The sequence below is a fragment of the Leucoraja erinacea genome, chromosome 13 (assembly GCF_028641065.1).
Source record: "Leucoraja erinacea ecotype New England chromosome 13, Leri_hhj_1, whole genome shotgun sequence".
Classification (NCBI taxonomy): domain Eukaryota; kingdom Metazoa; phylum Chordata; class Chondrichthyes; order Rajiformes; family Rajidae; genus Leucoraja; species Leucoraja erinaceus.
In genome coordinates this window covers 40,585,150-40,600,631 of record NC_073389.1, presented here as the reverse complement: position 1 = coordinate 40,600,631, position 15,482 = coordinate 40,585,150, and the positions used below count along the sequence as shown (strand labels likewise).

Sequence of the window (15,482 nt, the reverse complement as noted above, 5' to 3'; positions counted from 1 at the left end):
TTGCTGGTGTTAGTCACTTGGAAAATTCCTTGATCTCGTTCAGATGAGGCATATATTTGTATATTTCCATGTTAAACTACCATGAACATTATCTAAAGACAGCATTTCCACAGTGCTCCAGCAGAGGATAACATTAATCACATTATTTCCTCTAATTAGTTGTAAGTTGGACAATTTGGCAAACTGGGGAGATGATGCGTATGGAAACATGGTGTATAATACTATTGTTATAATATGATACCGTATGCATGCATCACAAGGTGGAGTGGGGGAAAGGGAGTAAAATAATTCATGCTACCATGAAGATGGCACCCACTTGTGGTCTAAATATTGTGGGAATACGGCAGCTTAATATCAATATCATTCAATGCAATTTCTGATTCTGCACATTTTAACAAATGTACTAAGAAGATGCAAGATAATTTTCACATAGCATTGCTCCACAGTTGCTCCCTTCCCTCATTCCTACCACTGGGAACCACGGAGAGTCTGCATTACACCAAATCCGATTGTACTTTCCATAAATGGTTAGGTTTTCCCCAATGATTTACCATTGCCTGGTTCATCATGAGTACTGACCTGTCCGGTGTCAAAAGGTATCTACAGGAAGTGGTGCCTCTAGTAGATAGCTAATATCATCAAAGACCAACATCACCCTGGCCACGCTCTCTTCTCGACACTACCAGTTGGAAGAAGGTACAAGAGCCTAAGACCGAATACTTTCAAGTTCAAGAGCAGCCTGTTCCCATCAACTATCAGGTTCTGGAACCACTCGACACATCCCCACCCACAACGCTATCTCAGCAATGAACCACTGTGGACTTTTTACTATTAATGTCACTTTACATACTTTATGCATTATCGTGGCCTGGTTTACTGAGAATAACCAATAACTTTTTGCTTGTTTTTGTTGTAGTTGCTGTAACAAGTAAGTATCTCATTATTCTAGTTCATAACCAGTGCACATGGTAAACAAACACCTTTGAACCTTAGAAATAATAATGTGCTTCCAAGCTCTTGTCTTATTAGGCAAGATGGAATACAGCAATTTAAACAGCTTGGTTCTTCATCAATATGAATCAAACTTTCCAACAGCGATCCCAGACTTACCTCCAATAAGATAAACCCCAAACTCCTTTGCTGTTTCAGATAACACTTTGGTCGATTCTCCTGGGATTCTCTCTGCATTCTCACGGAAGTACTTTGTTCCATAGGGAGAATTGAAACATTCCTACAATTTAAGAGACAGAGAATCTCTAAATTCAGGCATTGGGGAAAAAAAACATAAGATGGGCAACACTCCAAGAATTATTATCAAAATGTTGACCAAAGCTACAGCAATGGACTCCTGCAAAAGGCCCATGTAACAAAGGTGCTTCACAATGGAAGAGTCTGAATGATTCCATTGTGCACAAAAGAAAACCTTAGTCTGTGAATGATTTGAAATCTTGGACTGAATTACTATTCAATGTCATTTCCATCACAAAGATTTGATTCTTCATTTTATCTACCCTTCGCATATGTATACCCGAAAAGTCAAAAGTAAGAAAAAGACACCTGGCCCATCAAATTTAAGATCATAACTCCTCAATACTGCTACATTCTGAGAATCTCTGATGACATGACCTCACACAATCTGCCATGTAGGTTTCTGAAAACAATCATCCATGGGATTATTTTTCTTGGCTGGAGGTCAGCTGAACAATAGGTACTGATTACACCGGAACTGATGGGAACCAGTAGTGTAGCAGGAAGATTTGCTAGTGCTACTAGGGAGGTTCTAAACTTGAATAGAAAGGGGATGCAAAGCAGATGTGAGGCTGTTAGTTTGTACAGAAGTTAACTACAGTACACATAACAGGCAGGAGCAAGGCAGCGCGTGAGGAAGACAGTTGGATTAAATTGCATTAATTTCAATGCAAGAGGTCTGACACGTAAGGTGGATGAACTCAGGACATGGATAGGTTCCTGTGACTGGGATATTATAGCCATTACAGAGACACGCCTGGGAGAGGGACAGGACTGTGAGATTCATGTTCCAGAGTACATGGGGCTGCAGGTGGGAAAGAGGTGGAGGAAAGAGAGGAGGGGGATTTACATTTTTGCTTAAGAAGAACATCATGGTAGTCGTCTGAGATGAAATTACTGAGGGATCATTCAATGAGACTTTCTGGGTAGAGCTGAGAAATAAGAAGGGGCCAACCACTTTGTTGGGATTGTATATTGGCCACCAAATTATCAATGGGAATGAAAGGAACAAATATTCCAGGAGATTGCAGTAAGGTGTTGAATTTTGGGAAGCGAACCAAGCTAAGACTTCCACAGTGAAAAGTAGGGGTATGTGGAATATGGTTGAACCGAGGATTCCAGCAATACAAGTACATTTTTCCATCAAGGTGGTACCACAAGTGGGACAGGGTGGTGAAGAAAGCCTTTATTAGTAAGGGCATTAAGTTTGGAAGTCGGGATGTTATGTTGCAGTTGTAGAAGATTGGTGAGGCTGTTCTTGGAGTTTAGCATTCAGTTTTGGTTACCTTTCCATAGGAAAGATGGCATTAAGCTGAAAGGAGCGCAGAAAAGATTCCCAAGGATATTGCCAGGACTTGGGGGACTGAGCTATAGGGAGAGGTTAAGCAGGCTAGAACTTTATTCCATGAAATGTAGGTGACAGAGAGGTGATCTTATGGAGGTATATAAAATCATGAGGTGCACACAGACTTTTGCTGACGGTAGAAGAATCAAGAACTAGAGGGCATAGGTTGAAGGTGAGAGAGGAAAGATGTAATAGGAACTTGAAGAGCATCATTTTTATAGAGAGTGGTGAGTGTATGCAAAGAGCTGCCAGAGGAAGTAGTTGTGGCAAGTACAATAACAACATTTAAAGGACATTTGGATTGGTACTTGGATAGGAAAGGTTTAGAGGGATATGGGCCGAAGGTGGGCAAATAGGACTAGTTTAGATGGACAGAATGGCTGATACAAATTGAGTGTTTTTGTGCTGTCTGACTCTGTGATTCTGACTTTCAGTCCACACCAATCGATGTTCTGTTGGCAATGTTGTTGTATGCCTGATGGAAGCTTCACCATGGAAGGGTCACTTTATGCAACAGGTAGAATGGAAACAGTTATTTCTTTTATTTCCAGTACTTACAGGCAGTGAGACAATCTTTGCACCCCTCGAAGCTGCTTCTTTTACTAATGTTCCAATTCTATTGAGGTTATTGGCTTTCAGAGGTGACACCATGAGCTGAATAAGTGCCAAACGAAATTCTAGGAACAAAAAGCCAGACAACAAACATCTGTTAATAGATAACGGGTCAATGCCAAACCTGTTTCACAAATATTGCCAACTTTGTCTCAAACTTGCAACAGACAAATTTTAGAGATGAGCAGGAATAGATCAAATGCCCTTTGGGCCTCCTCTGCCATTAATCAGGATTGTGTCTGATCTTCCACGTCAGTGTCCTTTTCCAGCAATATACCCATCTCTCTTGATTCCTTTTACACCCTTGTATACTTGTTCGGAAATTGAGGCGATTAAGGTATCACCTTAAGGTATCACCATTAAGTTACAACAATAAAATTCGGAGAACACCAGATTTTAACAAATGTAACATCACCGCATATCTTTTTTTTTTGAGCGAACATAACAATTGAGCTTTCACAGTTCACTGAAGTAGAGAATTCCACAGTGGATTGCTGCAATCTAAGCAGTTTGGCCTTTATTTTGAAACTACCTTCCCGTTGAGGACTGAGTGGCAAAGCCCTATGCAATTGTAATATAGCTTTCTTACTCCAGATTTCAAAACCTGTCATAATAGCTAACTTAATCTGCCCTTTTATTTTCTTGCTGCATCTGTGACTTTGTAACAAACACACCTTTGGTCCCTTTGAAGATTAACACTACCCACTCTCTCACCATTTAACAAAAATCCTGTTTTCTGCTTTGTGCGGCAAAATGGATAATATAATTGTTCCCGTGTATGTATTTTCTCACCCATTCACTCAGCCTGTCCGAATACACTTCTGTACATCACCTCCATGCATATAATCCTACCTACATTATAATCAGCAACATTGGAAAGATTACATTTGGTCCCTTTAGCCAAATAGTCAATAAAGATAGTGAATAGTTGGGGCCATTACAATGACTTCACCAGTCCTATCCTGCAGACTTGAGAACAATTTGACTTTTTCCACTCTTTGCTTTCTATTTAATAATTGAGAGTCTCAACTGCAATTTTACATGTATTTTATCTTTGTTGATTAACTTGCTTTTTGGAACCCGAGTGAAAGCCTGAAAATCCATTCTTCCACCAGTAAAGGTTGCAAGTTTTCCAACCTGAAAAATTGCCCTTATTTCAGATAGGGTGTTCTATAATGATAGCAATATTCTAATGTGCACAATATCTTGCTCAGGCAGGGTTAACTTCTTTCCAAATAAACAAAGGTTTCCTTCAATTAGAGTTCAGTTGCTGCTTAGTTTGGGAACTGGAGAGATTAAGGTATAGCTTTTAGTCGGAGACACCAATTCGGAGGACAACAACATTTTAACAAATTACAACATAACTGCAAGTCGGGCACACTTTCTTTGGTACATTACCAGCAAATTTATGATGCTGCTGGTCACACTGTCAATGAATATGCTGCATTGTAAAATCATATAAACACCAAGCTCTTAACTCAGATGTTAAACTGTGTAATTTCTTAATGCCATAAAATGTAATAAGGTCATTCAATGATAAATAGCCATTCAAACTGGTGATATAATTTGCAACAAGTTCTAGTTCTAAAGAAAGGTAATTGGTCTAAAAAACAAACTGTTTTTCTCTCAGATGCTACATGATCTGCTGAGTATTTCTAGATTTTTCTGCTTTTATTTCAGATTTCCAGTATCTGCTTCTTATTAATTGTTCTGATTTTATACAATTTTTCTTTCAAATATTGCATGTTAGCATTGATATTTGTTTAAGTGCAATATCAAGTTCTGTAGACAGGGAACATGACATTTCAGACATAGTTATACTCTACATAAAAGGCCCACCTTTTCCATGCTGCCTCCTGTGCCAACTTTAGTTCCATTTGCCTGCATTAGGCCCATAATGAATTGAATAGAATACTTTATTGTCACATGTGAAAAGTCACAGTGAAATTATTTGCTTGCCAATAGTTGCCACATAAAGGGCTCCGAAAAAGCCAGGTCCACCCTTGTTCTCCCCCGCCCCCTCACAGTGGTCTCCCCACGGCCCCACACCACCTTTTCTTTCTAAATAATGTCCAAATGCCTTCATAACATTTAAATTGTATCTGTCTTTACCACTCCCCTGTAGTTCATTCCAGTTAACTACCACCCTCTGCGTGTATAACGTACCCACTAGTTCTTCTTTAGATATCTCCCCTCTTACCTTAAACCTGTGCTCTCTTGTTCTAACCAATGTAGTAACCAAGGCAGCTGTAGACATGCACCTCGAGGTCCTACAGTACATCAATGGTCCTAAGGTCCTTGCCATTTGCTCTATATGTTATACCAGAACCCGACTTCCCAGGCTTCACACTTGTCTGTATTAAATTCCATTCGCCACCACTCCACCAAACCTATCAGCAGAGCCATGTTCCCATTCTATCCATTGACAACCTTCATCATTATCTTTGATTAACTCATTTTAACCTTCATATCATCTGTGTATTTACTAATCAAACCACCTACATTCTTATCCCAGTCATTTATATAGATTATAAAGAGCATTCTCTGCAGTATATCAAAGATAGACACAAAGTGCTGGAGTAAATCAGGCAGCATCTCTGGAGAAAAGGAATGGATGTTGGTTCGGGTCGAGACCCTTATTCAGACTGACAGTAGGCGGGGGGGGGGGGGGGGGGGGGGGGGGGGGGGGGGGGGAAACTAGGGGTATAGACAGTGATGTAGAGAGATATAGAACAAATAAATTAAAGATATGCAAAAACAGTAACTATGATAAAAGAAACAGGCCTGTTTGTTAGGTGAGATCAAGAAGCTGGTGCGACTGGTGGGGGAGGGATGGAGAGAGAGGGAATGATTGAACTTACTTGAAGTTAGGATGGGTTATTTTAAATCAATATTCTTACCACTGCCCAGGCGAAATACAAGATACTGTTCCTCCAATTTGCATTTAGCTTGACTATGAGCTAATGGCTCAGTATATTCATTATCCCAGAGTCCATGACAGGTCACATTCTTTCCTCGGTCTCCCTCTTGTTCTTCATATACTTACAGAAGGTGATTATGCAGAGTCAGCTTTAACATGCAATGGTGGGTGAAGGTGTAGAATGACAATGAGGGGCGTGATGTTCGGGACTGAGATCGTGCCTTCAGTCTCCCTGAATGTAAACTCGAACCCAGATTAGCTGTTGATCAAGCAGGCTGAGAAGGCATTGAGTTTACAGGGGCTTCGAGGGTTGTTGGAAGGGTATGGCTTCTGGTCACCCGGCCCCACAAAAGTTCACCAAGTAGACGAGGAAGATTTTGACAGCCTAAAATCAAATCCAGAGGTAGACGTGACACGAGATGGGCAGATCCGGGGAGATATCAAACACTTTGGGGTAGGGAGTGTGGGGCTTCATGGATTGCAAATCTCGTGAAATCAGCACTTTTCTTTAAAATGGAAAATGCAAAAGACGTTAGACTTGCACAGAGATTACAGCGACTGTCCCCAGAACGACATGATACTCAGAATGATTAACAGCAGCAGAGCAGTTTAACCACGCCACAGTACAACATAAATGTGCTCTCGAATGCAACTACCAAATCCTGCCATGAAATACTGTAAAGTACAATTACTCATTGTAAGACACTGGCCGACATCAGATGATCCTGTTTCCACATCGACCTTTAAACACTGGCGAATCTGGTGGATTTGAAGGTCCACAGCAAATGTAAAACGCATAGAATCCCAGCTTCTGTGAAAAGCAAAATAAAAGCAACTGACGACACCTATTGTGGCGGTTTTCCAATAACTTACTCGTCATCGTGCCTAGCATGTTGTTGCGCATGGAGAAAGCTTGCAGAGTGAACAACTAAAGAGAACATCGACCTTTTCTCAGTCTCCCTGGGCTTGTCATTCCCCGGAAGGCAACGGTGCGCTGCTCGGGACTTGTAGTCCACCACTGTTAATGATGACTACAACTACCGCCAGCAACTGCGAGCTAACCTGGCCTGAAGCAAAGTGCAAAGTGCTTTAAAACTGCTTTAAAACAGGTGTTTGTGATCAGCAACTATTTTTAAAAAGTAACTTATTTCCAGCTGCATTCAATTCTTACAGCCAAATGGTGGAGTGACCTACTGAAACTTTCAAGTGGTCTTGGGGTTCTTCGGTGTACCCTTTGGAGGGAGTGAGGATCCCAGTGACTCCGTGAGAGACAATAGACAATAGGTGCAGGAGTAGGGCATTTGGCCTTTCGAGCCAGCACCACAATTCAATGTGATCATGGCTGATCATCCCCAATCAGTACCTCCTGCCTTCTCCCCATATCCCCCGACTCCGCTATTTTTAAGAGCCCTATCTAGCTCTCTCTTGTAAGCATCCAGAGAACCTGCCTCAACCACCCCCTGAGGCAGAGAATTCCACAGACTCACCACTCTCAGTGAGAAAAAATGTTTCCTCGTCTTCGTTCTAAATGGCTTACTCCTTATTCTTAAACTGTGCCCCCTGGTTCTGGACTCCCCCAACATCGGGAACATGTTTCCTGCCTCTAGCGTGTCCAAGCCCTTAACAATCTTATATGTTTCAATGAGATCCCCTCTCATCCTTCTAAACTCCAGAGTGTAAAAGCCCAGCTGCTCCATTCTCTCATGAGGGAGAGCGTGAAGATCCTTGTGAACCCTTTGAAGGACCTGGAAGTCACTGCAAACCCTTTATAAGACATTACGGTCCCCGTGAAACCGTTGCATGATTCACCCTTGCACAAAAGTATGCAATAGTTAAGACTTGGTTTTAAATGATTCAGCATGTACTAGGAACGTTACAGAATTTTGAGATTTAAAAAATCAAGCCTGTAATTTATCCCATCAGATAACGCATAAAAATAACTTTAATTTGATACCTAATCCACTTTCATATGTTCAGTATTAAAAAGGTTATGGCCATTTTCATACTCAGAAATTAGCATCTTGTTCCGTATTGCTTTTCCATTGACTTAACACAAAAGCTGTGATTGAGGACAGTCAAAAGCCCATAACTTTCTTAAAAATTAAGAGAAATGAATGACATTTTCAGTTATTATAGATTGAAGTATTCTGAAACAAATATAAAACATCTTACTTGGATGACCTAAAATTAAAGCATATAATTAGTTAGTTACCTAATTGTAGCTAAATACAAAATTGACCGTTGTGACGGAAATAGTAATAAACACCCAGACTGCCTTGAAAATTCAAAAATGTGATATTCTCAAGATCAGAACTTTATTATTGTATTATATACAGTAAGTCCGTAACAGATAGGTAAATAAATTACAATTTCTAGCAATAGACCAAGTCTTTATGGAGAGGATCAGTTGCTAGCTGGTACATTCGCATATCATAATCAGTAGCATCATCATACTCCTCAGATTGTAACCAATAAGCAACCCTGTACACCTTGTTTTTCCTCAACTTTTCAATTTTGGCATTGTAAACTACAGGTTTTTGCTCTTCAAACCATGCATGACATGCCTTTCTGCCCACTACTTTCCCATTAAGAATGTCCTGTAGATCATCACATTTGGAGTAGTCCAAATTCAGGTAATCTCTGCGAATGCTGTCTAAATCAATCTCTTTTGCTGGGCATTTGGATTGACAATTTTGCATTTCTTCTTTGACGACATCTGTTTAAAATGTAAAGGAAAAAAAATCCGCTGAACAACGTTAACAGAAACAAGTTATTATTTGCAGTTTTAGAAAAAAAGGTAGAAATGATAAAAGCTAAAACAAATAGTAAATACCCAACAAAAAATGCATATTCATTAATTTCATCAAATCAATTAAATTAATCTAAATTCAATTACTAGATCTAAACATCTATCCATTTTTTAAGAAAAGGCTAACATTTTTAAATAGCCTAAGTGTCCAAATAACAAACTGATCCCATTCACACAATAATTCACAATAACATGATTTTTGAATTTCACTGTCATTAAAATGGAAGGAATTTAATGTTTAATTCCCATAAATTAATCTAGAAACATCCACTCTCAATATAATCAAAATTAATATTTTTGCACAATACATGTGACTGTTGTCGATATTTAGTATAAAAATATTGATTATGGATAGACAATAACACAAAATATAGACAATTTAGATGCTCTTATGACATAATTGTCCAAAAAAAGAGAGAATTTTAATCATATTGAGAGTGGGTGTTTCTGGAATGTGATTGATTGGAACGTTGTCATTGCCGTAAATTTTAAGCCCATATCGGCAGGCAAGACACGGCCGATTTGTATGGGGCCTAAATAAAATGTTTGCATCGTAAGATTAGACTAAAGGCACCACAAGAAGCAAGATTATATGTGAAAAAGACGACTTACCTTTTGTTTTGTCCTGATATTGCGATCCGTGACGGTGAAGACGTTGAGGGTGTGAGGATCCCAGTGAATCCGTTGTAGGATGTGTGAAGATTCCTGTAACCCCTTGGCAGAGTTTGTGGATCCCAATTAACTCCTTGTGCTGTGTGAGGGTCGCCGCGAACTCATTGAATATTTGGAGGTTACTCAGTGAACCCTCTGGAGAGTGTGAAGATCCTTGTGAAACCTTTGAGGGGCCTGGAAGTCACTGCGAACCCTTTGTAAGACATTACGGTCCCCGTGAAACCTTTTCATGATTCGCCTTTACACAAAAGTATGCAATTGTTAACACTTGGTTTTAAATGATCCAGAATGTACTATTTAAAAGCAAAATTCAGCACCCTGAGGATTGTTGGTTGCATTATGATGGGGTCTACAGTGTTCAAACTTTGATGCAAGGTCCATTTTAAGAGTGATAGTTACTTTATAGTGTTTAAACAATGCAATCTGTGTTGCTAGCAGAGAATTATAAACTAAACCAAATGTATTCTATCAGCGTGTCCAGTGTAGGAAGTAACTGCAGATGCTGGTTTAAACCGAAGATAGACAAAACGCTGGAGTAACTCCAGCAGGTCAGACAGCATTTCTGGAGAAAAGGAATAGGTGATGTTTTGGGTCTTGACCATTCTTCAGACTGAGAGTCAACGGAATGGAAAACGAGAGATATAGATAGTGATGTGGAGAGATATAGAACAAATGAATGAAAGATATGCAAAAAAGTAACGGATAAAGAAAATAAGCCGTTGTTAGCTGTTTGCTCGGTGACAACGAGCATAGGCAATATGAGAACATGACAAATTTGACGCTGGTGTGACCTGGGTGGGGCAGGGATGAAGAGAGAGGGAATGCAAAGGTTACTTAAAATTAGAGAAATCAATATTAATACCACTGGGTTGTAAGCTGCCTAAGCGACATATGAGATGCTGTTTCTCCCATTTGCGTTCAGCTTCACTCTGAGGAACAGCATCTCATGTTTAAGTGAACCAAGTACAAGGGGAAGATTTCGACAGACTAAAATAGAATGCAGGCACGCATTCATCCAGCAGGCGATTCTCAAGGAGTCGGACGCCACATTGAAGAATGTGCTGCAGTGTGCTAAGATGGCCGAGCTGCTAAGTAAAGAACTGCACAAAATGGCCGGCGAAACAGCATCATTCTCAACGCTCCTGCCCTCCCCGCAACTTTACCCCTGGCCAGACTCCCCACACGCTGTGAAAGGAACTCTCCCCACCCCCGCAGCGATGTCCTTTTACAGCCGCTTCCCATCAGCCACGAGCAATGAGGGATCGACTTGGCTGTCCCTTAGTACAGCAACATCTGGAACAAAGGTTAGCCAAGTCTATCTTTCTTGGCTAACAACCTAACCCTCGGCCTACAAGACGCATGTAAATTTATTTTTGCCTTATTTTTATTTTTATTTAAAAATAGCTTCTTCATTGCCGGGATATATGGTATTTAAAAACATATAGCTCAAAGAAATCTACTTACCACATTATTTGTACACAAACTCCATTCTTCTCTCTTTGTTTCCTAAGATATTCTTAGGATAATGACAATCCATGTTTGAAATCAGAGCATTGAGTATAGAAGTTGGGATGTAATGTTAAAACTGTACAAGGCATTGGTGAGGCCAATTCTGGAGTATGGTGTACAATTTTGGTCGCCTAATTATAGGAAGGATGTCAACAAAATAGAGAGAGTACAGAGGAGATTTACTAGAATGTTGCCTGGGTTTCAGCAACTAAGTTACAGAGAAAGGTTGAACAAGTTAGGGCTTTATTCTTTGGAGCGCAGAAGGTTAAGGGGGGACTTGATAGAGGTTTTTAAAATGATGAGAGGGATAGACAGAGTTGACGTGGAAAAGCTTTTCCCACTGAGAGTAGGGAAGATTCAAACAAGGGGACATGACTTGAGAATTAAGGGACTGAAGTTTAGGGGTAACATGTGGGGGAACTTCTTTACTCAGAGAGTGGTAGCTGTGTGGAATGAGCTACCAGTGAAGGTGGTGGAGGCAGGTTATTTTTATCATTTAAAAATAAATTGGATAGTTATATGGACAGGAAGGGAATGGAGGGTTATGGTCTGAGCGCAGGTATATGGGACTAGGGGAGATTATGTGTTCGGCACGGACTAGAAGGGTCGAGATGGCCTGTTTCCGTGCTGTAATTGTTATATGGTTATAAATACCCGCCAAGAAACTTTTGCTGCACATGCGCAGTAGGCTATTGCGCATGTGCTGTATAAGGTCCACGGTGCAAAGGTAGAATTTCAGCTGCCTTCAGCTCCCCTTGTCATTGAAGGCTTGAAGCAGCGTCGACGGCACGTCAGCTGCACAGACTTCTGTGTATTACATGTACTGAGCATGAAAGGCACGGAGAATTATGCCTACCCAGGAGATTAATCTCTTAGCTGAGCATAATTCTCCCATGCTTTTACTATTTATATTCATTAATCACCATTTTATAATTTTAGTCAGAGTAGTCAGTGCCTACCTTGCCTACCCTGACAGCACGTGCCTGGTGTGTGTGTGTGTAGCTATTTTGAGTTGTCTTGCTGCCAGCATGGAGTCATATATTAAAGACCTGGTGTAAATTGAAGACTCTCAAGTTTTTTTGTGCAGACCTAGAAAAAGAACACAAAATACCCCATCCCCACCCTATCCACTGACGCATAGGAGGGAGGGAGGGGGGGAAGGAGAGGGGCGGGGAGGGGGGGAAGAGAGAGGGGGGAGAGAGATGGGGGAGAGAGATGGGGGAGAGAGATGGGGGAGAGAGAGGGGGAGCACACAAATAATTACACATACACACACACATAAATACACACACATCCGAGATCAGAATTTTAACAGTTACTAGATAAGAAAGATAAGATAAGGATAGCTACTTTATAGTGTTTAAACAATGCAACCTGTGTTGCTAACATAGAATTATAAAATAAATCAAAGGTCTTCTATCAGCATGTCCAATGTAGGAAGTAGCTGCAGATGCTGGCTTAAACCGAAGATAGACAAAAAGCTGGAGTAACTCGGTGGATCAGACAGCATTTCTGGAGAATAGGAATAGGGGACGTTTCGGGTCTTGACCATTCTTCAGACTAGAGTCAGCGGAATGGGAAACGAGAGATATAGATAGTGATGTGGAGAGATATAGAACAAATGAATGAAAGATATGCAAAAAAGTAACGGATAAAGAAAATAAGCCGTTGTTAGCTGTTTGCTCGGTGACAACGAGCATAGGCAATATGAGAACATGACAAATTTGACGCTGGTGTGACATGGGTGGGGCAGGGATGAAGAGAGAGGGAATGCAGGGGTCACTTAAAATTAGAGAAATACCACTAGATTGAAAGCTGCACAAGCGACATATGAGATGCTGTTTCTCCCATTTGCGTTTTGCTTCACTCTGAGGAACAGCATCTCATTTTTAAGTGAACCAAGCAGGAGGGGAAGATTCCGACAGCCTAAAATCGAATGCAGATGCAAACGTGACACCAAATGGTGTTTGGGCAGATCCGGGGAGGTATCAAATAGCCCACTTCTAGAACTTGTATACAGTACCAATGGGGGAGGGGGCCTTCATGGATTGCCAACCTCGTAAAATCAGAACTTTTTGAAAATTACAAAAGACGTTAGACTTGCACAGATATTACAGCGACTATCCCCAGAAAGACATGATACCCAGAATGATTCACAACAGCAGAGCAGGCTAACCACGCCACAGTACAACAGAAATATGCACTCGAATGCAACTACCAAATCCTGCCATTAAGTCAAGTCAAGAGTCAATTTAATTGTCATTTGGACCCCTTGAGGTCCAAACGAAATGCCGTTTCTGCAGCCATACATTACAAACAAATAGACCCCAGACACAACATAATTTACATTTTACATAAACATCCATCACATTTAAATACTTTAAAGTACAATTACTCTTTGTAACTACTCAGATGGACCTGTATCCACATCGACCTTTAATCCAAATGATTGCCGTGTTATCTTTATTTGAACACTGGTGAATCTGGTGGATTTGAAGGTCCACAACAAATGCAAAACGTACAGAATGGCTCCCAGCTTCTGTGAAATAAAGCAAAATAAAAGCAACCGACGGCATCGATTCTGAGGTTTTCCAATAACTTACTCGTATTCGATCCTGAAATGTTGTCAGACATGGTCAAAAGCAAAGATCCTATAGCGGAGCTCTGCTATAAGATCTTTGGTCAAAGGCTTCCAGAGGGAACAACTGAGTGACCAACTCGACCTTTTCTCAGTCTCCCTGGGCTTGTCACTCCCCGGAAGGCAACAGTGCGCTGCTCGGGACTTGTAGTCCAGCTCTGTTAGTTGGGACTACAACTACCTTCAGCAACTGCGAGCCAACCTGAAGCAAAGTGCATTGTGCCTTAAACCAGAAAGTTGACCAGATAATGATTAGCAACTATTTTTAAACCCTTTGGAGGGCGTGAGGACCCCAGTGAATCCGTGGTAGGACGTGTGCCGATTCCAGTAACCCCTTTGTAGAGTGGGTGGATCCCAATTAACTTCTTGTGCTGTGTGAGGGTGAAGATCCTTGTGAATCCTTTGAGGGACCTGGAAGTCACTGCGAACCCGAAACGTTTCATATTTCCTTCGCTCCATAGATGCTGCTTGCTGCACCCGCTGAGTTTCTCCAGCTTTTTTGTGTGCCTTTATAAGGCTTGACGGTCCCCGTGAAACTTTTTCATGATTCACCTTTGCACAAAAGTTGGTGATTGCAGCACATCAGTTCCATAGACAAGGTCCATGCCGCAATGAGGTTGAGATGAATAAGACAGTACCCTCGCTTATGGAAAGACTGTTCAGCGGTCTTATAACAAAAAGGGAAGAAGCTGTTCACGATACCTTGGATCATAAATGTTTTGAACAGTTCTGGTCTTCCAAGTGTAAAAGTATACAGATGAATATTAAAAACAGGAAGATAGACACAAAATGCTGGAGTAAGTCAGCAGGACAGACAGCATCCCTGAATGTGTGACGTTTCGGGTCATGTCTCTTCTTCAGACCCAAAGTCAGGCAAGAGAGAAATGAGAGATATGGAAGGATAAGGTATGAAAACAAGAGATCAAAGGGGACAAAGGTCAAACAAAATGTAAAAATAGACCATTGTTAGCTAGGGGAAGCTTCAACAACGAGGCAGACAAAGTAAAATGTAGTCAGGAGGACAGTCAAACTAGTTGGAGAACTAGGATGCGGAAGGGATGGAGCGAAAGGAAAAGCAAGGGTTACTTGAAATTAGAGGTTAATATTCATGCCTGTGGGGTGTAAGCTGCCCAAGTGAAATATGAGGTGCCGTCCTCCAAATTACGTTGAGCTTCACTCTGACGGTGGAGGATGCCCAGGACAGAAATGTCAGTATGGGAATGGGAGGGGATGTTAAAGTGTTTAGCAACCAGGAGTTCATCTAATTGGACTGAGCAGAGGTGTTCAGCGAAACAATCACTGAGCCTGTGCCTGGTCTCGCAGGAGTATTGGAATCAACACTTGCAACATTGGATACAATAGATGAGGTTTGGAGGAGGTGCAGGTGAACCTCTGCCTCACCTGAAAGGACTGTTGGGGTCCTTGGATGGAGTCAAGGAAGGAAGTATAGGGACAGGTGTTGCATGACTGATTCGGAGCTGGCAACTCTCATGCATTGAGCGTGAGACTCACGCATTTCGCCAAATTCTCACGCTCTCACAGAATTTCTCACGCTTTCATGAGAAATTCTGTGATCAATGAGAATTTCAAAACTAATATCATTTGCATGGGCCGCGGGTGTTGGAGAGCCGGGGCGGAGGGAGGGATAGAAGCAGAAGCAGCGGCGGGGGCAGATGCGGATGGGGAGCAGGGGCTGGTGAGTGTTTTCCGGGCTGACGAGTCACTCGCT

General features: G+C 41.3%; 1 protein-coding gene across 3 annotated transcripts in view; it reads right to left on the bottom strand.

Moving 5' to 3' along the window:
• nit2 (nitrilase family, member 2) overlaps positions 1-13,889 on the bottom strand; it is a 30,813-nt gene extending 16,924 nt beyond the window's left edge. The window contains exons 1-3 of one of the 3 annotated variants that reach the window (XM_055645017.1): positions 13,719-13,889; positions 3,152-3,270; positions 1,111-1,231 (exon numbers count right to left, since the gene is read on the bottom strand). In XM_055645017.1, the coding sequence (XP_055500992.1) occupies positions 1,111-1,231; positions 3,152-3,270; positions 13,719-13,749 (271 nt within the window). In that variant the 5' untranslated portion in view covers positions 13,750-13,889. Of the gene's footprint in view, positions 1-1,110; positions 1,232-3,151; positions 3,271-6,817; positions 6,939-6,998; positions 7,154-13,718 lie in introns of those variants that run through there. The other 2 variants (XM_055645016.1, XM_055645015.1) reach the window with 2 other exon arrangements.
• Between the last annotated feature and the right edge of the window lie 1,593 nt (positions 13,890-15,482).